Genomic DNA, 26,981 nt, shown 5'->3' with positions numbered 1-26,981 from the left:
CCACCCGCGCGGCTGTTCGCGTCCAAAGGTCCGTCCATCGAGCACCTGCGGCCCTCCGTGGGCAACTTCCCGTCGAGGCAATTGCGCGGAACTCGCCTTCGTGGTCATCGTTGGTTGAAAAAGGCCAATAAATCGCTCGCGGAATGCGTTCAAAATGCGTCGGAACGGTCGGCGGATTGGAAAAAGATGCGTAATGTGAACCGGGTACCGATCTCAGGGTGACTTACCCTGGAAAAGGTCATCAGAGCGGATCAGGTGTTAAGTTTTACCAAGACCTTTCATTTGAGACTTCGTGACTTATAAATTTACAAACCGTTGAATAAAATGCACAAGCCGCTTTTGTGCTTGTGCGTGTTTTACACGTGGGGAAAAACCGTAAAAATCAAAAATATTTTTTTCAGGTGCGAGAATATTAAAAATCGGTTTCCAGACCGGTGTTAGGCCTTTGTGTGCGATAGCGAACAGTTAATATCACAATGTGAGACCATTTGCGGAAAAAATGGCTTTTTTTCCATTTCCAAGTTATTCCATTGGCAAAGTTCATAAAATCTTGTTTTCTGAACTTCGAATAAGTTAAACGTTTTTAGGATCTCAATTAGATCGAGTCGTAGTTGGTCTCAAAAGAATTCCTGATAAATTGCGCCGCTTTATAAGATGTTTTTTTTTCTTTTCTTCCGGACCGCTATACTATATATCTCAGGCTTTTACGTTTGTTAAATATCGAGAGAAATCTAGAAAATTACTCAAACATTTTTACCCAAATAGCTCTCATTCCTAGAATTATTTCTGTCTTCTCGCTCTAAAAATTCTGAGTATTCCAGGATTTCCAAATAGCATAGAGATTCCAACTGGTTGGTCCCCTTCTTTTGCTCGTCTCACTCTTTGCAGCGTTTATCACGAAATAAGACGGAGAATTGGAAGAGTCGCGCTGCTGCCTTGGCGATCGTGAGAGCCAAAAGAATCGTTCTGGTCAGGAGATGAGAATCGATTTAAAAGCGCTGAGCGAGCAAAACGTAATGCAATTATAGGTAAGCAGGTGATCAATCTCAGGTTCAAAAATTTAATTTCTCTAAACGACCAGCGAGCAGTGCGAAGGAATTTTAGGCGTTTGGATTGCTTACTAGGATTTTGATTACTTTAATCAGGTAAGCTAATTACTATAATATTTCTATATAAATATGTGTGTAACGAAACATTTTTGAAGACTAGAGTGAAGATGGACGAAAGAAAGAGACTCAGAAAAAAAGAATGGGCAAATACGAAGAGGAAATGCCAATTCTGCGATGAAAAGCACAGCAATGCCTATATGTCTACGCATATTAGCAATATGCACAAAAATGTCATAAGATGTCCCTATCCCAAATGTTCCGTGTATTTCTATGGAACGGACAAAGAAGAAAAGAGAGATCAACACTTCAAGGATGTCCACGAGGTCCCCGAGAACTTGGAATGTGTTCCGTGTAAGAAGAAATTCGATACAGCGGCACAGTGGAAGTCTCATAAACAAAAACTGCACACAACAAAACATTGCGAAGAATGCAACGAAGATGTCTCATCAGGAAATTGGGCTGCTCATGGTTTAGAGAAAATTTGCATAGACTGTAACGACAAGTTGAAATGCGCTGGTTTGTTTAAGCAGCACAAAAAATCTTGCAATCTGGAGTGTTGCCCCATATGTTTCAACAAGACTTTCACAAATGTATTCTTGTTGGAAGAGCACATGAATGTACAGCACAATATTCAATTTAGTGGGACGGAAAACAGAAACCCAGAAAAATATTGCATCCCTTGCTACAAATATCTTCCAAAGTCGGAAAAATTGATTGACCACTGGCAGGAAGAATCGCATAAGAGAAACTATAAAGATGACTTACCTCGAGGCGTTCCATCATCATCGCGAACCGCCGGGGATTGGTTCGTCGAAAATGAATACACATAAAGTGATCGCGCTGGAATTTCTGCGTATTGTCATCTGCGAATGACGAAAGAAATTGTTTGCTCTTGAAGCAAAAATGAACACTGTCGTTTGAAACACGTTTTTCATGTCAAAATAATGTAGGTTAGAATTAGGTTAAATAGGTTAAATTTGATTGATGTAAGTAGAACGCGGAACAATTTTGTAGCTCATTGATGTGTGCCTTTCCCAATCTTTACCTATATAGTTTTTAAAATAGTTTAAATCGGATAGTGTTAATGAACCATTTTTGAGTTTCTAGAATCGAATAGGAAAAATTGTGCATTTTTGAATTATATCGAATAGACTTTTATAATTTCAACAATAAAATGCTTTAGATTTGCTACACACTTTAACGTTCATATTAATTTATTCTGCCTCAAGAAAATGATCACCCACTTGAGGATATCACCAAGTGAGTTTGAATATATTTTTTTATATTATAAAAATCAACCTGGTAAAATTGTCAATCATGTGCCAAAAATTCCATGGTAAAAATTAGGATTTTCTGGAATTTGCATTTCATTTTTTAAACGACCTTTTTAATAAAAGTCCTGCTCTATTCAAGACTCTACTGTTCTTAACACGTTGAAGTGAAAGCAATACAATAATACACGAAAGATGATGGAAGGCATTTTTTTAATATTTAAAATGCATTAATTATAATTAGGATGATTAACATATAATTTGATATATATGTGAATGATTGCACTGCAGTAGTATTATGCTTCTCAAAAGCCAAAAAACAATTGAAGCGCGTGGAGTAATGGCTTTCTCAACCACCTTATTTATTATAAAATGAATATATTTCTCAGGCCTCTCTAACACTGGAGACGAAATCGGGAAAATTACTTGAATATTTTACCCTAAATATTTTTCATTCCTCGAATTATTTTTATTCTCTTCCGGACCTCGACTGTAAAAATTCTGAGTATTCCAGGATTCCCAAATAGCGTGGAGTTTCCAACCTTTCCCTCCTTTTGTTCGTCACTCTTCGCAGCAATTATCACGACATAAGACGGAAAGTTGGAAGAGTCGCGCTGTTGCTTTGGCGATCGTCTATATTGCAAGCCTGAATTAATCGTCCTGGTCAGGAGAAAAAGATCGAGTGAAAGGCGCTGAAAATCCAAAATGTGTAATTAGGTAAGCAGCAGATTAATCTCAAATTCTTAAAAATTATTAAAATATTTCTAAATGATGATCAGCGAGCAGCGTGATGGAATTTCTGGCGTTTGGATAAATTGCTAGCATTTTGTTGAATTCAATTAAAAGGTATAAAATTCATTTTTTTATTTAATAAAGGAGTGTTTAACAAAATGTTTCAAGGATGAAGTGAATAAGACGATGGACGACAAAAAGAAAAAGAGGCTCAAGAGCAATGAATGGGCAAAAAAGGTGAGGAAATGCTCAGTCTGCAAGGAAAAGATGCAGAGTAAGAATATCTCTAGGCATGTGCACTTGAAGCACAAAGATGCCATAAAATGTCTCAATCAGAATTGTCCCGTGTATTTTGAAGAACCGGAAAGAGAAGAAAAGAGAGATCAACACATGAATAAGGAGGTCCATGCGAAGATCGAATACCAAGAATGTGGAAAGATATGCTCGGGGTTGACATTTTTACAACGACACATTCATACCAACATTTTGTACTGATCGAGAAAGTGGAATGTAAGTTTTGTACGAAGAAATTCGATACAATTAAAGTCAAAGTTGTATGATCATACACGAAAGTGTCACAAAAAACCAAAACATTGCGAAAAATGCAAATTACGTTTCCAGCCAGGTAATCAGTTACACGATATTGAGAAACATTGTACAAGGTTTAATCACCTTTTTAAATGCTATGGATTGTATCTGCATCACCTGAATGAAGTTTGCGATCCAGTGGGTTTATGTCCCATATTATGTGAAAACATCCATCCTTTCAGTCTTATCTCTTGATAAATGCTGCGTAGAAAGACGAGCGCAAGAAGGGGACCAGTTGGAAACTCCACGCTATTTGGAAATCTTTGGAATACTCAGAATTTTTATGGTCGTCCAGAATACAATAAAAATAATAATTAGAGGAATGCGAAATATTATTTAGAGTACAAATATTCAAGTAATTTTCTAGATTTCTCTTGAGTATATTTAACAGAGGAATAAAAAAAAATACAATTTTTAATAAATAAGGTGGTGGATTTGGAAAGGTTGCGTCACACACGCAGTTCGTCTAATATATTCGGGTAGATGCAAAAAGCAATTTCAAATTAAATAAGATGAAAAATCAGAGTTAAATTTTTGTCGCCGTTCAATATTTAGAAATAAAAATTGTAGTTCTTGAAGCGGCATTCTTACAAAGAATTTAGTATAGAAAGAGAAGAGGGGTGAATGTTATCTTGAAGTAGAATAAATCTACATGTATAGTGTGTAGTGTATATAATTTATTATATTGCTTAAATTACAATTAAGTGGATTTGAAATATTTAAACTTCACATGATATGCTGAAATTTTCCTATTCGATTATAGAAATTTTGAAATAAGTGATTTAATCTATTTTAAGCACTCGTAAAAGACTGGGAAAGACACACATCATCCAGCTAATAAATTGTTACGGTCGACTTACATTTAATAAAATTTAACCTAACCTATATAATTCTAACCTACATTATTTTGACACGAATAACGTGTTTCTGCCATGTCAGAGTGATCAATTCGCTTCAAGAGCAAACAATTTCTTTCGTCATTCGCAGATGACAATACACAGAAATTCCAGCGCGAGCCATAGTTACGTGGGTACATGTGCGACGAACCAATCCCCAGCGGATCGCGATGACGATGCAACGCCTTGAGATATCTCATATAAGTTTCTCTTATGCGATTCTTCCTGGCAGTGGTTCATAAATTCTTCCGAAATAGGAAGATATTTGTAGCAAACCAGGCAATAGTTTTCTGCGTATCTGTTTTCAGTTCCACTAAATTGAATATTGTGCTGTTCATTCATGTGTTCTTCCAACAAGCACATATTTTTGAAAGTAATATGTATGCGTGAGTGCATTTGCGACAACACACCGGATTGCAAGATTTTTTGTGCTGCTTAAACAAACCAGCGCATTTAAGTTTTTCCTTGCAGCCTGTGCATTTTTTCTCTAAACGATGATATGACCAACCTCCTGATTTGACTTCTTCGCTGCATTCTTCGCAAGTTTTAGTTGTGTGACGTTTCCATTTATGAAGCTTACACTGTGCCTCTGTATGGAATTTCTTCTTACACGGAACACATTCCAAGTTCTCACGAACCTCGTGGACCTCCTTCATGTGTTGTTCTTTCTTTTCTTCTATGTTTGGTTCATCAAAATACACGGGACAGTTGTGATTGGGACATTTTATGGCATCTTTGTGCTTCGAGCGCACATGCTTAGCGATACTGTTACTCTGCATCTCTTCCTTGCAGACTGAGCATTTCCTCGCCTTTTTCCCCGATTTAATGAAGCTGAGCCTCTTTTCCTCTTTAGCCTCCATCATCTTCACCTCACCCTTGAAATATTTTGTTAAACACTCCTTTATTAAAAATATGAATTTTTACCTTTTGAGTAAATTCAACAAAATCCTAGCAAGCAACCCAAACGCCAGAAATTCCTTCGCGCTGCTAGCTGAGATCGTTTAGAAATATTTTAAAAAAATTTAAGAATTTGAGATTAATCTACTGCTTACCTAATTACACATTTTGCATTTTCAGCGCTTTTCAATCGATCTTTTTCTCCTGATCAGGACGATTCTTTTGGCTCTCAATATAGAAAATCGCCAAGGTAGCAGCGCGACTCTTCCAACTCTCCGTCTTATTTCGTGATAAACGCTGCGAAGAATGACGAGCGAAAGGAGAGACCAGTTGGAATCTCTATACTTTTCTCCAGGCTATTTGGAATACTCTGAATTTTTAGGCACGAAGACAAAAATAATTCTGGGAATTAGAAATATTCGGGGTAAAAATATTCAAGTAATTTTCTGGATTTCTCTTTGATTATATTTGGCAGAGAAAAAAATACAATTTTTAATAAATAGGGTGGTGGAAAATATGTTCCTGCCCTTAATTTTTTTCCTGGAATTTAAAAAAATAATTTTTTGGTAGGTACAAAAGTTTATTCAATCTTGCCAGTTAAAAACTATATTTTTAAATGGTTTTTGTGAAATACCAGTCATTTTTTACATATTTGTTTCTGTGAAGTTCTTAAAGTAATTATATTAACGTTCAATTGATTCGGAAAGATTAAATTTTATGTCACAAAAAGTTTTTTTTTGTCTATTTTGGAGGACGTAAACTCCTTTTCTGCAAGTTCTGCGAGATCTTCTGAACAAATCTGAGCAGTTAAATTTGCTTTCGTGACTGTCCAGGAGATATTTCGAAACATTCATCGACTTTCTCTCAACTTGAGCTTTTTAAGCATTTTTTTAATGAAACAGCTTCCTTTCCTTCTTCTACTGCATTAATATTTTATAGACATGGAATTTTGGAATTGTATTTGCATTTTTTTTCTAAATCTCTGTGAGCAATGAATAAGAGTGCGGTATAATTTGAATATTGGACTGATCCAAGCAAACTGCACATTTGACCTGCCGACGCAGGAGAATTAAAAATAATAAAATTGATATTTTTCAAACCACAACAATTTATTCTTCCTGCTCGCACACATCGGTTTCTGGTGATTCAGCGTCTGCCTGATTTTCTTCGGCTTCCTTTTTCTTTTTCTTGATCATCTCAGCTAGGTATTTAAACCGCATCATGCACTCCTCCTGCGAACATGATTAAAAGTTGAAGTTTTAGTGAATGAAAACTCCAGAAAACAATCGCCTACCGTGGACTTCTCCGGCACACATTTGGCGATTTTGACCCAGCGGTCGGTGGTGCTTTTTGGAAACTTGATCAGCGCGCTCTCCAGCGCCTTTTGCTGCTGTTGTGACCATTTCGCTTCGGACGCGCCCTCCGCGGCGCCGCCCATCTTGCCACCCTTGGTCTTCACCTTTTTAGGCGCAGCCTCCACTTCTGGCGCCACCTCTTGCTCCTCCTCTACAGGACTTGCCCTGCAGAAAATCAGAAATCAATTTTAGATATTTGAAGGGATGTTTTAGATTTATTAAAAAATGTGTTAAAATTTTCAGCGTGAATTTCGCTAAAAATGACACAGAACTAAAATACCCAGGCCTTGTTCTTTTTAATTTCTTTCCAATTGAAGTTATTTTATAGTTAGGGCTGTGAATTTTAGACGATTGACTATTATTTCTAAGCGGGACCATCAAATGAGAGCAAGAATCATGCCATTTTGAGCTATTTAAACCATAGACTTAAAATCGTCAATTGCCAAAACCACCTTAAATCGTCTGAATTCCGTCTCAAATAGTCTAAAACCAACTATTTCATGGAAAAAATTCTTGAAAAAGATGATATTTAATTAAATATGAAACATTAATTAGTATTTTTAGCCTCAAAAAAAAAAAAATAAAAAATAAAATAAAAGCGGCTGCGCGCAGAGAAAATCGAATATCGTTATTTTTGCTACTCCAAATCTCGGCTTCTAATTATCAGAAATTAAAAAATTAACCACCGTTGGACTCGTCTCGACCTGCCCTGATGAACTGAAAGGTTTAGGGGTACCTACCCTCCACCCTTAAGTTGCTGTACTTCAAAACCCCCTCGAAATAAGTAAAAAAGTGTAATATTTTAAGGGTAGAGGGTGAGCACCCCTTCAGCTTGTCAGGGCAGGTCGAAACGAGTCAAACAGTGGGTAGTTTTTGCAATTCTGATGGTTAGAACCAAAGTTTTGGCAAAAAAATAAATCTTTCGAATTTTTTCCAATATTTAAATCGCTAAATATCGGGTTCTAATTGTCAAAATTGCAAAAACTGCACACCGTTCTACTCACCTTAACCTTGTCTAGAGAGCCGATTGAGTTTGGGGTAGATTTTTTCATTTAAAGAGCTTTTTAAACAGTGCAAAAGATTGCTGAAAGTGCAAAACGAAGCGATTTTTCACGTTACTTTAATACACGGTGTGGAAGGGGGATGAGGGTTGATCACCCTCAAAACATTTTAGCTATCTAGGGAGGGTTAAGACGAGTTGAATGGTATGCAGTTTTTGCAATTCTGACAATAAGAACCCGAGATTCGGATTTCCAAAAATAACGATATATTATTTGAAATTTCTAAATTTATTATTTAAAAAGTTTGAAGTAAAAATAAAAATTAACACGACACCACGTGTCTTTTCCAAGGAAATAATATATTATGCATAACATGTGGGGCTACAGATCAAATTCCACCATAAATAACGAAAGTAAAAATATTAATAAATAAACAAAATCGTCTAAAATTATTCCAAAACCCGTTCAAATATATTCAACTACTTTCCTGAAAATAATCGTCTTAAATTCATTAGTTCACAATTTAGAGAAAAAATTAGACTCACTTGGCGAGATCGTCAAGGACCCTTTTAGCCATGTGCGTGACCTCTGGAACGGTGCGGTTCATGCTCTCGGCGATTCGCTCCCAGCGGTTGGGAATTCCGCCAGGGAACTTCTTGGTAAGTCTGGCCAGCTCGGCGAAGTCGTCGTCGGTCCAGAGGCCACCAACGACCGGTGGAGGTCGCACCACTTTCGGTTCGGCCACCACCTCCTCGGCGCTTTCCGCGACGCTATTTTCCTCCACGTCGAAAGTCATTTCCGGCGGTTGGAATGTTTTTCTTCTGTAAATTTAATTGTTAAGACTTTTTAAAAATTTAATCATGATAACAAAATTGTCCAATAAGCGAGGGCGCCGGAAAACCCCCAAAAATAGGCAAGTGTGTGCTCGAAATTAGTGAAAAAGCATTTAGAAACCAGCCTCGGAGCAGATCTCAGGGTGGGGTACCCTGAAAAAGGTCATGAAGGTGTCCCAAGTTAAAGTCCAATCAAAGACCTATTTGATGAGGCTTCGTGGTCAAAAATCCGACCATTGGCCGAATTTTAATAAAAATAAAACATTTTCATCGCGCCAAGCCGAAAAACCCGTACAAATTGATTTTAATTTTTCTATGGGCGAGAAATATTAGAAAATTGATTTCAAGACCAGCGGCGATCTTTCCGTGCGATGGAGCCGGGTAAAACTTTTTAAATTTCTTTCGTTTGTAAAAAAAAAATCAAATTTCCTGTAAATCATTTTGAGATATTCAGTTTTTTAAGTTTCAAAATCTATCACCTCCTATGATTTTGATCGGATCAGCTAGTATTTCGTCTTAAAATATTTCCAGTAAAATAATGCGTCGAAAGGGGACCGGAGATATGACTGGCGGAAGTCATTGAAAATTTTGACTTTTTCGAAAATTAGGATGAAAAAAATTCTTAAAAATTCGAAAAATGGTCCGATTTTGAAAAACTGCACACGGGCAGATGCACCTTACCAAGGGGCGTCGATTGGTGATAAATTTGGCGGGGTTTGGCCCTTAGCACTCGGCCTGGGCCTCAAAAAACATATTTGGCAAGTGTCAAAAATCGCGTTTTTTCCACTAACTCGGCTCTTAAAAAAAATCTGTGCTTTATAAATGTTTTAGATTTAATATTTTTAATGTACTTATTGCCCAGATTCGGTTTCAGACTGGAAAATACGCCTCCCCGCGACAAAACGCGTCGATTGTTTCGGTTTAACACAAAAATTCACATTTTTTTTTAATTAACTTACTTCCTCGGCTTCTTTTCCCTGGGCTCATCCTCCTCGCTGGATTCCTGGTTGGCCAGCTCTTCCTCCTCCTGAATTCGCCGTTTCCGCTCCTCCCAAAGCTCGGTCGCGATTCTGTAAAGCTGCGGTGCCCCCGTCACCACAAGATACACGAACCTGACCGATTGGAAAGGCAGCAGGTTGAACACGCTGGAGAAACGCTTCAGGTTATTTGGATGAATTTTGGTGGCAAGATTCGTTACCTTGGCTTTTCAAGTCCAAAGTCGGCAATGTCTTCCTCTGGAGCGCCGCCTTTTTTCGCCTTCTTTTGTATTTTCTTACTTTTGGCAGTCAAATTTTGCTCCTATTAAATCACAAAAATTTTAATGTGAGTTTTTTTTTTTAAGACTGTTCAATAGATTAAGAGTTTTTTGTGAGGGGTTTCAAGGAAATTTATAGGATTCAACTGCTCGTTTTTGGTTAAAATTATCAAATTCGAGTTTTTCTGATTCAAAGAGTCTTTTGATAAGTCGGTGAAGTGCCACACATGGCGGCGGAAAAAATCGCGAAAAGTTGCTCCTGGACCGATCTCAGGGTTGGCAACCCTGAAAAAGGTCGTCAGGGTAGGTAAGGTGATAGGGCTATTTGAGACGATTTGTTTGAGACTTCGCGACTTGAAATCCATCTATCCGTCGAATTTTAACAAAACTAAAACAATTTCCGAGTTGAAAGGCGAAAAAACCGAAAAATCAAATTTAATTTTTCTATGGGCGCGAACAACCTCATAATCGGTCTCTAGAACGGTGTCAGGCTTATTTGTGCGATGGAACAGTAAAGATTACAATCTGGGTCCGTTTGTGGAAAAAAAGGCGAATTTTTCACACAGAAAGTAAAAAGGCCACGTTTTCCGCACTCTCAAGCATATTTAATCCCTCAATTTTCGAGATAAATGGACGAATTTGGTGTCAAAAGACGCGTAAATAAATTCTTCAGAAGGCCCACGTTGTTCGATTTTTTAATTTTCGTTCTAGACAGGATATATTGCTAAAATGGCGCGTAAAACGCCCTAAAATCTACTATTTTTGGCCTTTAAAAATCAACGGCTTACAGGATTTTCTTTAAAATGCCACAAAATGTTAATCATTTGATACCTATCCCAGATGGTTAGGCAACATTACCAAGAAAACCTCGGGTTTGAAGGAAAAAAATTTTAGTTCTTCCAAAAATCGAATCTTAAAAAAATCGCAGTAATTCAAAAAATGGTAAGATTTTGGAAAACTGAATACAGGAGGACGTGAAAAAACTAGGGGCATCGATTCGTTCAAGATTCATCACTGTACGGCCCATAGGGCCCTGGCTGGACCCCAAAAACCACAATTTTGTAATGTCCACAACTCGATTATTCGCCTTTAAAAATTAAAAAGTCGATTCCTATAGGTCATAGAGTAGAAAAACAATGTTTTTTGGACTCGCCATAAAATTCTGCGTTGAATGGACCTTCACGCGGCCTTTGAAAGCCCCAAAAATTATTAGAAGTCCATTTTTCTTTAATTCATCTATGGGCCGAAGGGCGATTTTGACACGTTTTCGCTTTATTTGGCGTCGAATGGCCACAACGCAAGGCGTCTTAGTGTTTTGTGTTGAATAATAACAATAAAATAAGAAAAAAAAAATTATATAGATTTTAATAAAATTTTAAATTGCCCAAAATACAAAATTTTCCACTGGTGGTAATTTAATTAAATAAAAAAATTGAGTATGATCTTACTATTGTGTACTTCCTCTCAGCATAGGAGGCCCAGAGAACGGCGTACTGGCCTACGGTTAAGATCATAAAGAGAATCACAGCCATTTCCAGGAGACCCATTTTGCGGACACGCCGGAAATAGAAGACGGCGCTGCGCCAATCCGGCAGCCCGAACTCGAGCACCTCGTGGTACCGCTCCCTCTTCTTCGCGTCCGACAATACCTCGTAAACACCGACCAACTAAACAATTAAAATTAATTTAACATTTAAAAAAAAATTAATCAATTTCAAACCTGTCGGAACTGTACATCTGCGTCAGGTGCGTCGTTCTTGTCAGGGTGCGTGACGAGCGAGAGCTTCCTGAAGGCCTTCTTGATCTCTTTGGTTTCAGCATCCTGCCAAAAACAAAAATAAATAAAAAAATTTATATAATAAAATTGTAAAATCCAACCTGTGGCACGCCGAGCAGCTCGTAGAAATTCTTGTTGACTTCCTCGACGAGGTCGAACAGCTCCATCTCGTCGGTGGCCCAGGCGTGGGCGCCGGCGGCCACGCACAGGCCGACGGCCAGCAGCAGCAGCCACCTGGCCATGCTAGCACAGCTCCATCACTCTCACCTTCAGTCAGCAAAGCCTCCTACGTGTAACTTTCACGCCTCTTGCCGTGCCTGGCGCCGGCGATCGCGGCTCTGCTCGCGACGCAGGGGGTTCCGGGGGGCGGGTCGCGGGTGCCAGGTCGTGTGTCACTCCTGAAGAAAGAGATGGGCCCCACCTGACACGCCGAAACTCTCTTTTTCGTGGCCTTGTTTTGCTCTTCTTGCTGTCGAGCAGCGTCCAGCTGGTTGAGAATGAGAAAGTGGCGGGGTTCTTTTAAGGGATACCGGTTAAATTTAGAGAAAACTGGTATTTATTTGTATGAAAATTTCCGGCTTTTGAAGATTTAAACCAATTTTAAGATGATATTTTGTATTTTTACTATAAATAAAGTGTTTTTATGATCAGTTTTCAAGATATTCAAAAATTCTCGATGAAAATACCGGTTTTTTGCAGCCAGTGGTTTCAACCACTGACGCTTAGCGGCGCTAAAGAGCCTCTTTTGATTGAGAATTGGCGCCAATTCAGAATTCGCCATACCGAGTTTTGCGAATTCTTCGCTTAATCTTGCAGGAATTTAAAAATTATCAAAATTAATCATTGTAATGACATCTCCTAAGTTTGATTTCGGTTCATCTCCACCGCTGCACCTGACGAAACCACGCAACCTTTCGCAGGTCGCGAGTCTGGGGAGTGCGTTCAGGAGTTTACGAACTTTGAATGAAAATGACGCGAGTGCCTGTCAGAATTTAATTTAAATGACAGTTTTTATAAAATATATTTACTAATGTGGAGTAAGAATTTTTCAAGATCAACATTATTTTAAAACTATAATTATTATTAAGTTATTCGACTCCATTTCTCACAAGCCTCCCCTCGTTTGTTGTTTGCCCTGTCCCTACTCCCTATTGTCAGTCTCCTTTGGCGTCGCCGGTCGCGTCGCACTTTAAATTCGTTTGGGATAAAAATGCCGATTGAAGGGACGCTATGCTGCATGTGCCGTCTGCCGACAGCTGGCACAGCAATCCAGATCGCCCAAACGGACCAGGCTAAATTAAACAAGTGGTGTCTCAAGACCTGCAAGCACGATTTAGCCGAAATAATTGGTCCTGTGGCGGATACCGATCTAATTTGCTACTATTGCATGTGGCAGGCAGAGTAAGGAATTTATAAAATTCAAATGTCTAGAATATTTATAATTTTTCTGCAATTCTAGGGCTACTCACAAGCGAGCGAAAGCTGGAGACGATCAGAAATGGTGGCCGAAAAATCTGAAGTTGGACCCTGCAGAAAAGGAGTTGCGGAAAAAATATTTCGGTGAGATCATAGAGCTATAAAAATTAATTGGTATTTGAGCTAAAATTTGTGAAAGCTACAAATTGTTGTCCTAGACAATTGACTTTTGAACGCCAAAACTAGAAAAGTCGGAGTTTTGTCAGTCATTTAGGGCAAAGTTTACGCAAAAAATATTTCTTCAAAATACACCTCTACAACTATTTGTTGCTTTCACAGATTTCACCTCATTTTTGTTTGGGGTCTGTCTGTCTGTCGCTGTGGCGCTGCTGTCTCGAACTTATTAAGCCAATCGCAGATAACTGCCCGCTTCTCTGATTGGTCGCTGTTGTTCTCGTGGCACTTTTAAACCAAAAAACCGCCAAAATAACGGTTTTTTCGTTTCTACCGCTTTTCGGCATGTTTTTTCTCACTTTAGACTTGAGTAATTCGGCTGCGACCTGATTCGAGAGTCAGAATTCTCAGGAATTAACTATGGGACTTAAAAAATGAATTTAAAAAAATCTTCTGTTGAAGTATAAAATCCAATTGTTGAATTAACTAATTTGAAAATAATTTCAGCCCGTAAAATGAGTCAATGTTGGGTGCAGCTGGAGAAAATCAGAGTGTCGCAAATCGAGGTCGATGACGACAGCGACGACGATGAATGCGACACAAAACTAGTTTTAAAAATGATGCGCAACTCCAACGAGATCTTTTGCGGATACCATTGTGGAGCTTACATCTGCCACATTGTTTGCCAAACTCACGACGAAAGAGATGAACACCGAGCCAAAACGCACGGTGAAATTCTACCAAAGGTGTACAATTGCACTATTTGCGTCGCGAGAATCGAGGGATTGTCCGGCTATCGATTTCATGTGCGTCGATCCCATAAGGAATACAAAGTGAAATGCACAAAGTGCATTTCCTATTTCCAAACCAAAAATGAGATGCAAGCCCACATGAAATTGCACAACCAAACATTGCGGTGCGCCCACTGTGATTTCCGCACGAGGTGGAAATCCGTGCTGCGATCCCACATCATCGAAAAGCACTTCCCCGATCCCAAAGAATGCAACAAATGCGGGAAATTTTTCTCGTCGATCGCTGATCTCGGAAAGCACATCAGGAAATCGTACGTATACAAAAAGTGCAACTCCTGCAAAAACCTCGTCTTGAGTAAAAGGCTCGAACTGCACAAAAAGAAAACAAAATGCCCGGTATGTCTTGTGATTTTTGGTTGTGAATTTCTGTACTGGTCGCACTTGCCAAAGTGCAAAAAAAAGATTGCTGAAACTACTGTGAAACGTAAAAGAGGGAGGCCTCGAAAGAATACGGTCGTGTGAAGATCCTGAATGATCGCAGGATCTGGACCAATGAAAGTGCCTTAAATTTTGTGCCTTATGAATAGAAACAGAAAAGTTTTGAACGCGAATCTCAAAGATTTAAAATTAGTTAATGGTGCTCATGTTCCTATACATTTCGATCTGGATGATCCCATTTTGGAGACTGACAACATGAATAAAATAGGTTTAATTTTCAAAGTCATTTTTACAGCGACTCAAACGGAAATGCTCCCAAGACAAACGCAATTCTGTACCAACAATCATGTATTTTTATGTACAGAAAATTAATATAAGCATAGATATGTCGAATTTAATTGATAAGTTTGTCCCTTTCCTTTTGACTAATTCTCAGTCTATATATATAGTTTATTATTTTCCAGCGGGGGCCAGATTCGTGTGACGCGCAGAGATGGCGTCCGGTGGAGGTATGGCGCGAAAAAACAATCACGTGAAAATGCGCGAAATTGTGACGTATAATTTGCATTTCTTGTACTAATTGTGTCCTTTGAATATCAAAAACAAACTCTTGACACTCGTACGGGAATCCAAAGAGATCTTTTTGTTTCCCACGTTCAGACGCCATCTTGGATCTGCGCAGTGCGAACCAATTTTATCGCACACCTGGCACCCGCTGTTGCTTTGAGCATAATTACATGACATTATTGACTTAGTTTATTTAGAAAACTATATATGTAAGGCATTTTTAAAATTAGTTTAATTTCCTAATGATTAAATTAGTCAATTAGAAATGTGTGTTTTTATGTACAATATTTTTTGTCAACCGAGGCTGCGAGAAGACTTCCATCTACAAATATTTTGCCTGTTTATCCATAACTTTTTTATTAGTTTTAAGTGCAGGAACTGTCGCAAGTGATCCAAACCAAGTACATATATATTTCGGTGTGCTACTATTTGACCAATAATTTAAGTTTAAGGCTGATATTCAACATGTTTCTTGAAATTATTTGTGAACTTAATTATTTACAGTTGTGAGAAGGATAAATGTATTTTTCTCTTGCTCATACTCGTATTAAATTTGAATTATGGCATAACCGCATTGATTATGTATGTAATTTGCACACTAATGTCCTAAAATAATTGTGGTTCCCTGTGTGTAGCAGAATAAGCACCGGCCGTTACTTCTCCGAAGTTGGCTGGACTTTAGTGTTTTCCAAAATAAATATTTTCTTAAAAAAAAATAAAGACCGTATTTGATTAAGTTTCTGAGTCCACCAATCGATTCCTGAGGGTCGTATTAGGAAAAAAGGATATTTTTCCCGTCCAAAAAGTCCAGCGCGACGTGCGAACTATTTTCCCGCCAAAATAATATGAACGTATTTGCGAGGAGTGCGCATGCGTGAGAGCTGGCTGGATGTGACAAAGAAGTCATTCGTACAGGTGCCAGTGCTCAAACAGCTCTCACGCATGCGCAGTTCTCAAATTCATATTGTTTTGGCGGGAAAAGAAAGTTCACTCGTTGCGATGCACTTTTTGGACGGAAAAAATATCCACTTTACCAAATTCGACCTCCAAGAATCGATTGGTGGGCTCAGAAACTTCGTCATCCGGTCTTTTGTGTTTCAAACAAAAAGAAATACAAAAATGCTGCACGTGTGCGGTCAAATGTGAAGAGGAATTTAGAAGACGCTTTGAAAACATAAAAATCAGGAGAGGAGACTCATTCATGTGACATTTTCGACAGTCATAAATCTTACATTGGCTTCGCTGGTCTTTCATTATTGTCAGCGATTTCTTTTATGCTGCGATTCGTTCCGCTTTTAAAGAATTTGGGGAATTTGGCCACCAACGCGCATTCCTTGCAAAATCGGTGAGAATACGTCCCGCCGCGTCGAAGCACCTGGCCTGTCAGCCGCTTGTTTACACAGGGGCATTATTCTCCTGTGGGAGAATTCTTTCACACACTAGGTAAATAACGCGCGTGCTCCTCCCTTCGCCGGCTGGTTTAACCTTCGCGTTACCTACAGGCTGCTCGCACATCACATTTCAACCTTATTTTTAATTATTTTTATTTATTTTCACGCTCATGGTAGATGCGATAATGAATAGAGCGTATTTCAAGAACAAGACAAAAAACAAAACTGGATTTCCGGTGTTTTTCTTGTTATTTTTCAGGATATTTTTCAAAATTCAATACCAGAACAATACTGTCAAAGGCAAAACATAAATAATTGTTTTTTTCCTGAATTCTTTACGGCAGTAGAAAAATTTTCATTGAAGAATTCACCAGTTGCATAAACCCTTAGTTATTGAAGCCGCAAACAGATGGCGCAACCACAGACTTTCTTAAAAATTTTGTTTTAAGCGGTTTTAAGGCATTTCCGCTGCGATTTCAGACTCAATCTAGCTATTTTACTTTTTTTAATTAATTTGCTAATTTTTGACGTGCTGAAAACCAAAATCGGTTCAGCCATTCGCCGTAGAAACGTTGGAAAAGATTTTTTTTATTTCACGATTCCACGGCGATTGGCTGAACCGATTTTGGTTTTCAGCACGTCAAAAATTAGCAAATTAATGGAAGAATGCTCAGTGGCTAGATTGAGTCTGAAATCGTAGCGGAAGTGCCTTAAAATCGGAAGTCTACGGTGGCGCCATCTGTTAATTGGCGGCTTCGAACACTTAGGGTTTATGCAACTGGTGAATTCTGCTTAATATTAATCTTTTGGCGGGCATAATATGTTCGTCATATGGTCGCCTGCGCTGTGGTTAAAATTTGGGTTTTAAGTTAAATTTTTAAATTATATATAATCAAGCAAAATGGCAATGTTCACAATTTTATTAAAATGCCAAAGCGCAAGATTTGTTGATGTAAAACTTAAAAAAGACGTCTCTCAGAAAAACAAGATTTTTTTTACAAATTGACAAGCAAGGAAGCAAAGTTACTTTTAAATATATTTAATAAATAATGATTAAATTTAATTATTAATTTTTCTGTTAGCGGTGGAAAGGATCAATTCCGCTCATGCAAGCTGGCAGAGGGCGTAATTTGTATCGAGTATCGTAGTTTAGAGAGAGGAGAGCGAGCGAGAGAGCGTGTGCGCGCGGCTCGGCGAGAGAGAAATCGGGCGGCGCAGCGGCCAGTCTCGTTCGCAGCGAGTGTCAGTCAGTCCAGTCTCAGTGTGCGTGTCGCGGTTTCAGGCGGGTCTCGCGCTCGGCTCACAGGTGTCCCTCCCTTCATACCCTGAGAAAAAGGTTAGTACTGCTTTTTAATTTCCCAATTATTAAAAAAAATTATTTTTTTTATAAAAAACGGCGTTTTTTTAAAAGTATTGTGAACCTGACATTAACAACATCAGGGTGAAGGGTGGGTGGCGGACGTTCCGGGTGTCTTTTTCCTTTTGGCCCTTCCACCCTTGCTCCCTCACTCTCTGGGGGTGGGCTGTAGGCTGGAGGGAAAATCGATAGTCCAGACAGAGGCGAGTGGCGCCAGGCGCCGCGCGCGCGTCTCTCATTCGACGCCCGGAACGGCGTGCATCCCCTATAATTCCACCCTTAATTGCGCGTTATATATTCGTCCCCTCGACACGCAGAAAGAAACTCTTTAACAAATTAATTCGAGACCAGACACGGGAATTGATCCAATTCATTAATTCTTGAATTACAAAAGAAAAATTGCAATTCACACACGAGAAAAACATTATTTTTTGCTAATAAATTTAAAAACGGATCCAAAGGTTTGTGCTTTTTTTACGGTTTTATTCGATTTTGAATGTAGTTCAACCTAAAAAGGGGAAATCTTTGATGTTAGAAAGGGGACAAATAAATTCTTTTTATTTGGAAGAGAAAAACACAGTTTGTGTACAAAGAAAATATGATTCTTTGGATTTTGGAACCTAGAGAAATGATTTCTTTGTCTAAAATCGAATAATAATAAATTTTGTTATCTTCCAAGATAATAAGGAACTAATTAAAAACTCAGGAAAGTGAATAACATTTTGTCTTAATAGTTACATTTATTTTTAGATTTTTTGCCTTTTTATTCATAAAATTCCGATAGCACAGATTGGCGGAATTATTTCTATTTCCGGATGACTGTTAAAATTAAATATAATTTTTGTGCGTCAAATAATGCATGACTCATAAGTCGCTTATCTAAATTTTTAAATTTAGCAACATAAAACTCATCTCCAAAAAAAAAAGGAAAACATAATATTAATTGTTTCCAAGGCTTTTAAAAATGATAAACCAAATTTTAGACAGTCTTATTCCCATTAAGAGATAAATTTGTCGCGTTATCTTCCCCTGTGACGCTCGAAACTCAGCTAAAATACATCGGAATTAGATAAAAGTTCGGTCTTGGCAGACATCTGCGCGTTGCTGATAACGCGCGGAGTCTGCGAGTCGCTTTGCGAAATTCCGGTTTTGCTTTCGAGCAGGGAGCGACTCAATATAAAAACAAAAACCAGTTTTGCTGCTGCTGCGCTGCGCCGACTGATATGGAGACTTTTCGAGAGAGAGAGCGCTTTTCGCCTCCGTGTGTGTGTGTTTACTATAATTCACGTCATTTTAAGTACTATACGCGCGTGCACACGGCCAGCGCAGCACTTTATATTTATGACATTTTTTCCCCAACTGAAATAAAAGCACGTTGCGGCCAACACACGCGATGTTACCTGTTGACTTCAAATAATTGATATAATAAATTCCGAATTCCTGGACAAACTGAAAAAATTGACATATTGTTTTGTCGAAAATCATTTTGGCCTCGTCTGGCTATTTCATATCTTTTTGTGACCTGAAAATTGGGGAGTTCAAAGCTTGAAATAAAAGGATTTAAAAAAAATACAGTTCAAAATAATTTTTCTGATTACGTTCTTGACATTTTACGTTTTTTTAGCACGTTTTCACACTTTTTGATTCTTGAATTCTTCTTTAAAAACAGAATTTAGTAAGTTTAATGTAGATTGAGCAATTTAAAGTTTTGTTCTTACACTGAAATTTTTAAAAACGATAAATTGAAATAATATCACCCTTCATTTTATCGGAAATAACTGCGTCCTATTTTTATTCAAGCTTCAATGGTAAAATTGATATCATTAAGACATTGAAAGTTTTTTTTTCTCAGCTTCCTATTGTTTTGACACCGATGCTTATTTTGTAAATCAAATGGTTCTTGTCAATTTTTACACATTTAAGAGAGTTATTTCCTCAAATTAAATTGAGCTGGGTTTTTTGAAACGTTCTGATGTTTCTCGGTTTGGAGATTTATTGATATTGATCAAAAAATGCTATTTCGAATGTCATTACAAGGCGACAATAAGTTAGAAGATAAAAATTAATTTAAAAAAATTTCTTTTTCTCTAAATATTGTCGACTTAATTGACCAGTTGCATAAACCCTTAGTTATTGAAGCCGCCAACAGATGGCGCAACCACAGAATTTCTTAAAAATTTTGTTTTAAGCGGTTTTAAAGCATTTCCGCTGCGATTTCAGACTCAATCTAGCTATTTTGCTTTTTTTTAATTAATTTGCTCTTTTTTGACGTGCTGAAAACTAAAATCGGTTCAGCCATTCGCCGTAGAAACGTTGGAAAAGATTTTTTTTATTTCAAAAAATAGTTTTTCACGATTCTACGGCGATTGGCTGAACCGATTTTGGTTTTCAGCACGTCAAAAATTAGCAAATTAATTGAAGAATGCACAGTAGCAGGATTGAGTCTGAAATCGCAGCGGAAATGCCTCAAAATCGAAAGTCTACGGTGGCGCTATCTGTTGGCGGCTTCAAACACTTAAGGTTTATGCAACTGGTGAATTTTGATGGATTTATAAATTACAACGATAATTAATTTGAGCGAAAAATTGTTTCGAACCAAAACGCTTAAGTGGAAATTATAGAGTATCATATCTCCAGAAGTGCGTTGCCCTGGAAGCGCCTTTTTTCGTCAAAATAAAATTTCTTTTCTTAAATTTGCAATGGAGCTCAATTATTAAAACTACTAAAATAATTTAATAAATGCCAGCTTTGAATAAATAAAAAATTTGCACAACAGCGTTATTTATTTTTATCGATAATCTTTTTTTTGCTGCTCTCCACTTCCTCTTTAAAACAGAAACTACAGCGTTGAATTAAAAACAAAAAAATCAGTGGCACATAAACATAATGAATGCTGTCCATTCATCTAACAAAATGTAAAAAATTGTATCATCCGCAACGTGGCTTGAATGAATTATGAATTGCGAATTATTGCAGCGAGTGAGGCAGGAAAAGGCCGCCGCGATGCGATTGGCAATTGAGGGAAGACAGGAAGCGCGCGGCCTTTGTTATTTAGATTTTATGCGTTTAATAATATCTCGTGTGTGTGTATGTGTGTGCCGTTTTGTGCGGTGCCGACGACGGTCAACAGCTCAACTACGCGTAATAACTCTCGCGCTCCAAAGGGCAGGCGCAGCGCAAAATGCCACACGCGTTTTTTTTAGCTAGGATAATTGGCAAATTTAACGAGTATACGCACCCACTGAACTTAAAATATGTATAGGTTAAATCTTTATTGTAACCGCCTGTCAAGCGTAAAATTCGTAAAATTTTAATTTCTACCAAAAATATAAATGAAAATTTAATAAAAATCACATATTGTCATTTTTCTGGGTAAAACACAAATATATTAATTCTGAATCCAGTGCAGAAACCATTTTTATAAGTAGAAATTCCGCAAATTTTGATCCCCCGGAGTGATTTTATTGGAAAAATACAATCTAGATTATATTGAAGGAAGCAACGAATTTTTAAATCAAATTAAATATTTTTTTCTAAAAAAAGACCGTCTTTGACGAAGTTTCTGAGCTCACCAATCGATTCCTGAGGGTCGAATTAGTTGGAGTGCATATTTTTTCCACCAAAAAGTGCAGCGCAACGTGCGAACATTTTTCCCGCCAAAACTAAATAAACGTATTTGCGAGAACTGCGCATGCGTGAGAGCTGGCTGGATATGAAAAAGAAGTCATTCGCACAGGCGGTCTCTCTGCAAGTGCTCAAACCAGCTCTCACACATGAGCAGTTCTCGCAAATACGTTCATATTGTTTTGGCGGGAAAAAGTTCACACGTCACGCTGTACTTTTTGGTCAGAAAAAAAATCCACTTTAACTAATTCGACCCTCAGGAATCGATTGGTGGGCTCGGAAACTTCGTTAAAGACGGTCTTTAATCGAAATTCAGCTTTTGTTTAGTTTAAAAAATACTTTTTAACCTAAATATTCAATTAGGAAAACATTTTTGATTTCAGATTTGCAGAGAAAATGCCGAACACGGCCAGAATCGTGGTGCTGAAGCTGATCCAAGCCGTGAGTAATAATCCCGCAGAAATAATTTTCAGATTTTAATAAAGATTTATGTCTCGATTTGCAGGGTTTGTTGGCGGCTGGTCTGTACATGCAGTACCACAGCATGGAGATCACCAACCACGCGACGCTGATGGTGTCGGCCGGCTCGCTCGGCGGCTTCCTCGCCGTCGTCGTCGGCATGATCGGGGCAGCAATCCTCCAGCAGCCCGTCCCCAAACGAGCGGTGAGCTTTTAATTTCTTTTATAATCTTGAAATTTCATTTTTTTTAAAAGAAACTTTCTTGAACGTAAATATTTTGAATTAAACTAAATGCAAAAATGATTAAAAAATAATTAAATACGCAAAAAATAATCACTCGAATTCACCAGTTGCATAAACCGTAAGTGTTCGAAGCCGCCAACAGATGTCGCCACCGTAGACTTTCGATTTTAAGGCACTTCCGCTGCGATTTCAGACTCAATCTAGCCACTGTGCATTCTTCAATTAATTTTCTATTTTTTGACGTGCTGAAAACCAAAATCGGTTCAGCCAATCGCCGTAGAATCATGAAAAACTATTTTTTGAAATGAAAAAAAATATTTTCCAACGTTTCTACGGTGAATGGCTGAACCGATTTTGGTTTTCAGCACGTCAAAATTAGCAAATTAATTAAAAAAAAGCAAAATAGCTAGATTGAGTCTGAAATCGCAGCGGAAATGCCTTAAAAACAGCTTCCGGTCTGTGGTTGCGCCATCTGTTGGCGGCTTTAATAACTAAGGGTTTATGCAACTGGTCAATTGTCAATAAAATTTTGTCCTAAAATTTAAAAATCGATTTTACCGATTTGCAGGACATCCTGTACAACATTTTGGGCGCGGCTGCCCTTTCGGCTGCGGGCTACCTGGCGTTCGACTACTTCTACGTGTCCGAGAACGCCGGACTGATGGACAAGCTGGTGAACAGCGCCAAGTCCGGCTTCAGCGAGGAGACGCGCAAAATGGGCCTGGCAAAGAGCGCCGGCTGCTTCGTGATCGCGTTCGTGCTGCTCGTCGACGTCGTCGCCACCCTCAGGGAGTAGAAATAATCCCTCCCTGCCGGGGTTCGTGCCAACAAAATAAGAGCATTAAAAAGAAAAACAAGTTTGGTTTGGTTGGAAGACTGCTTTTTCTCATCTCTGCGCACACAGGAATCAATAAAATTAGTTCCGCGAGGGCACAAATTTTTCTATTATATTATATATCGAATATCGATCGATGTGTGCGCCTCTTCGAAAAGAGGCCGAAAAGCATAAATCGTACGTGTTCCTATTTCATTCCGTTTTTATCGATCGCGCTTGACGAATAGAAACAAACAAACAAAACTTTCACTGCTTCTGCTGGGATTAGGAAATGCCTTAATGTAATTTATATATGATAATATTATGTCGTATTGCATGTAACTGCCAAACTCAGACACACAAATTTGTGCATTTTCGTCCAAACGAAAATAGTTAGAACTACTTTGTATTTTCACCAAAAGCTGTGATTTTCTACAAATTGGCAAAATAGACACACTCTGCGTGGTGAGACTTGGAAAATTTGACCTTTTAGCGTGAAACGCGTTTAAGATTAATTTTTGTAATTTGATTTATCTTTAATACAAATTCATCGGGTTGCGATCTGTGTTTTTCCCGCCAGTCAGAAGTCAACATGGCGTTGAAATTTATAGTTGTTTGAATATACGCACGTTTTGAAGCTGCGCAGTAATTTTGTGCGCATCTGAAGCATGCGCAGTATGTTTAGATCGCTTCTTAGTCTCACAGGGAAGACTAAAATCATCACTGCGCATGCGTGACCCAATTTAAAACCTTCTGCGCAGCCGTAATTACCACCGGGGGCCGGGTTGCGATCTGTGTTGGTTTCCCGCCAGTCAAAATTCAATATGGCGTCGAAATAATGGAGGCAAATCAGGTGACAGTCCAACGGCCTATCAGAAGCGTCGAAAAAGAGGCGTGCCGACCTAGTAATTTCATTCCCGCGTATTTTGTTGCATTTCCATTCACCTGATGAGCCATCTAACGGTCGATTCGCCAATTACCGGGCTAAACAGCTGTTAGCAAAGAAAAAACAATAAAAATATTCATTGTACTGAATTTATTTTCACGATAAATATTCAAGCCAATTTTAATTTACGATTTTTGTAACTTTCCCGCCAAAATCTGCCAGACGCCCCGGTGTATAAATCCATATTTGAATAATTCCTATTAAATTTAAAAATTCTCCAAGCCTCACCAATGCCACAGGATCGAATCTCCCTATGTACCACAAAAATTTATTTTTAAAAAAATAACCAGTATATAAAACATATATCGTTCATATATATTCTCGTCGTGACGTGCTTAGTGTGTACAAAAAAAAACTAGCGCATTCCATATGGATTGAATAAAACTCATCCACAAATATAAATTCGTCTTTCATTCTTTATTCTTTATATTTATTGACCCAAATGCGACAGCGAATGCTTCTTGAATTTGGTCGCGATGTTGAATCCATTGCCGCAGACGTCGCAGTAAAAGCTCTTTGCCGTCTGGTGCGCGTGTTTCCTGCCGACGTGGCCGTGCAGCTGCGACTTTCGCCCGAAGCACGCGCCGCAAATGGTACACGGGAAGCGCTGCTCGTGCTGCTGCGTCTGGTGCAAATCTCGTTCGCATTTCGACTCGAATTTCGCGTCGCACGCGCCGCACGGGTATTCCGACATCGGACGCTTGCCGTAAATGTGAACCTGGGGATCGATTTATGAACTCACTCATTTTTACAGGAAAATTCAACGCGGAGTTTCTTTAGTAGGGCGTTTTTTTATTTAAATTAAAGCTAGGGGTTGAAAGGGGAAGGGGTGAGCACCCTTAAAACCCAATAGTTTGTCGGGGAAAATCGTGACGAGTCCAACTGTGTGCGGTTTTTGCAATCCTGACGCTTAGAAGCCGAGATTTGGCGAAGATAATTATTTAGAAAATTTGAGAAATTCGTTTTTCTTGAAAACCAAAGCAAAAAAAATAATTTGTATCGTGGAAAGAGAGGCGCAAAGCGAAACGCACGTTGCTTTGGCGCGCATAACGTTTGAATCTTTGGATTGCGACTGCGCATGCGTCGCCTCTCTGACGTCACAGCTCTATCAGCTGACAATTCAAAGCGCTAAGCATGGCTGTGACGTCACAGGGATGACGCATGAAAAGATTCAAGCGTTTTGCGCGCGAAAGCAACGTGCGCTCTGCTTTGTGCCTCTGCTTGCACGTCAAAAAACGTTTTTCGATCGAAATAATTGTGTTCCCCACATATTTCGACCCTCAGGAATCGATTGGAATAGACGAAAATGTGGTTTCAGTGAGTTTTTAGCTTTTTATCGGCAATGAAATGTTTTTTCAGTTATAAAATTTAAGAAAACAATTCACGCTACCTTTCTGCCGGCGTTGGTTCCGAACCTTTTTTGGCAGAAGTTGCACGAGTACTGCAGAATGTTGGAGTGGAAGAAGCTGAGGTGGTCGGCCAGCTCCCTTATCCGCCGGAATCTCCGCGGACACTGCGAGCACGCGTGTTTTTTCGGGCTGGACACACGAGTCCTCACGAAAATGTGCGCCCCACGCAGATGGCCCATCGTAATGTGCGTTCGTAGGTTTTTCTCAGTCCTGCCATTAACATTAAACAATAATGAGAGGAACAATTATTATTAATTTATTTTTAGCTTACTTGAATTGTTTGTCGCAGAGGTGGCACTTTCTGCTTGCAGGATCGTTGGTTTTGTCCTGACTTCCGTGTTTTTCAGCGTGTTTTCGCAGCACGACGGGACTGGACTTGCACTCGCCGCAGATTTCGCATTTGTACGGCGTCACCAGCTCGAATTTTGGCGCGTCAGAGCGCAACAGGTCGCTGTCGTCGTGCTCCTGCACATGCTGCACCACCTGCAAGCGGTTTAATTTAATTAATAAAGGCCAAGAGGGGCAGAAATGGGTCCCAATTTCACAGAACGCCATTTGAGCTTTGGTTGAGCGCGGTAGAAGTATTTAAAAAAATTGTCAAGTGGAAAAACGTGATTTTTGACATTTCCGAATTTTTTTCAGGGCCTGGGCTGGGCCCTATGGGCCTTACGGGGCTTTAATCGGTCTCATTCGGTGCCCCTTTACGAATTGAACTTAGCAAAGTTTGGTTTTATGAAATCGGATTATATTTCGAATTTTTAGAATTTTTTTAGCAAAGATAAATTTACAAAAAATCGAAATTTTAAATTTTACTCAAAAAATTTTACATGTCAAGAGCCCTTTACATAGTAAATAACTATTGTATTTTTATAATAAATACAAAAAACAAATTTCTATTAAACATCATGAAATTAAAATAAACCTGCCTCCATCCTGGAACTGAACTGCAGCTGGCAGAAGTTGCACCTGAAGTGGTAAAGGGCGAGGTGCTTCAGTTTAATGTGCCTGGCGAGGTGAATTTTGTGCTGGAAGTGCCGGTTGCACGCGTCGCACTCGTACCTGGCGCCACGGTGCAGGTCCAGGTGCAACGCTAGCTGCATTGAAGAGTTAAACCGAGCCTCGCACAGACGACAAGAGTGCTTTGCCATATTCCTTTAAGAAGAAATCAATCAATTATTTAGAATTAAATAAATTTAATTTAAAAATTACTCGGAGTGGCTGATAATAATTTTTTCCTGGTGCTCGACGCGGTGCTTCCGCTGCAGTTTCGCCGTGCAGAATTTGCGCGGACACCTTTTGCAGGAGAATTTCTGCAGATCGTGTTCAAGCAGCTCAAAGGAATTGGACAAATTCGAGTTGCACTTGGAGCAGTGGAACAAAAAATGAAGACTCGGCGTCTGCGGCGTTGAAAGAAGATCCATCGCCTCCTCCACAGATCGCGTCTTCGAAAGACTAAAAAAATTCGTTGGCTTATTTAATCAACTTTTTAAACTAGATATTTATTTCAGACACTCACAGTGGCACATTCTTTCCTCGACCAGCGTGGACAGCCTCGATGGCCTGGACAACACGATGGCTTTCAGGAAGCAATTTGCTCACCGAAACGAGCTTCTCGTCAGTTACGACGGCAGCTCCGCCCTTCAAATAAAATATTTGCATTTTTGTTTTATTTCTCG

At 38.9% G+C, this 26,981-nt stretch overlaps 4 protein-coding genes across 4 annotated transcripts; 2 read left to right on the top strand and 2 right to left on the bottom strand.

Annotated features, from left to right (window-relative positions):
* Positions 1–6,583: 6,583 nt before the first annotated feature.
* On the bottom strand, positions 6,584–12,227 carry LOC135943265 (dnaJ homolog subfamily C member 1). Its single transcript, XM_065489719.1, has 8 exons — positions 11,816–12,227; positions 11,658–11,759; positions 11,386–11,604; positions 9,881–9,981; positions 9,642–9,827; positions 8,395–8,670; positions 6,788–7,013; positions 6,584–6,725 (listed from the first exon to the last, which is right to left on the bottom strand). Exons 1-8 carry the CDS (start codon positions 11,954–11,956, stop codon positions 6,603–6,605), a joined length of 1,374 nt encoding a protein of 457 aa, XP_065345791.1. The 5' UTR covers positions 11,957–12,227; the 3' UTR covers positions 6,584–6,602.
* Positions 12,228–12,889: 662 nt separating this feature from the next.
* LOC135943266 (zinc finger protein 611-like) lies at positions 12,890–15,861 on the top strand. Its single transcript, XM_065489720.1, has 3 exons — positions 12,890–13,115; positions 13,174–13,274; positions 13,812–15,861. The coding sequence occupies exons 1-3, from the start codon at positions 12,925–12,927 to the stop codon at positions 14,576–14,578; spliced, it is 1,059 nt and encodes a 352-aa protein (XP_065345792.1). The 5' UTR covers positions 12,890–12,924; the 3' UTR covers positions 14,579–15,861.
* A 1,773-nt stretch (positions 15,862–17,634) lies between these two features.
* LOC135941857 (uncharacterized) lies at positions 17,635–24,298 on the top strand. The gene is made up of 4 exons (XM_065487606.1): positions 17,635–17,788; positions 21,817–21,874; positions 21,939–22,097; positions 22,705–24,298. Exons 2-4 carry the CDS (start codon positions 21,830–21,832, stop codon positions 22,930–22,932), a joined length of 432 nt encoding a protein of 143 aa, XP_065343678.1. The 5' UTR covers positions 17,635–17,788; positions 21,817–21,829; the 3' UTR covers positions 22,933–24,298.
* A 28-nt stretch (positions 24,299–24,326) lies between these two features.
* On the bottom strand, positions 24,327–26,964 carry LOC135943818 (PR domain zinc finger protein 5-like). The gene is made up of 6 exons (XM_065490485.1): positions 26,822–26,964; positions 26,515–26,757; positions 26,232–26,457; positions 25,577–25,788; positions 25,287–25,515; positions 24,327–24,614 (listed from the first exon to the last, which is right to left on the bottom strand). The coding sequence occupies exons 1-6, from the start codon at positions 26,962–26,964 to the stop codon at positions 24,327–24,329; spliced, it is 1,341 nt and encodes a 446-aa protein (XP_065346557.1).
* Between the last annotated feature and the right edge of the window lie 17 nt (positions 26,965–26,981).

Source organism: Cloeon dipterum, chromosome 4 (genome assembly GCF_949628265.1).
Source record: "Cloeon dipterum chromosome 4, ieCloDipt1.1, whole genome shotgun sequence".
Taxonomy (NCBI): domain Eukaryota; kingdom Metazoa; phylum Arthropoda; class Insecta; order Ephemeroptera; family Baetidae; genus Cloeon; species Cloeon dipterum.
The sequence above is the reverse complement of the archived record's forward strand: the minus strand, read 5'-3'. Positions and strand labels throughout refer to the sequence as shown.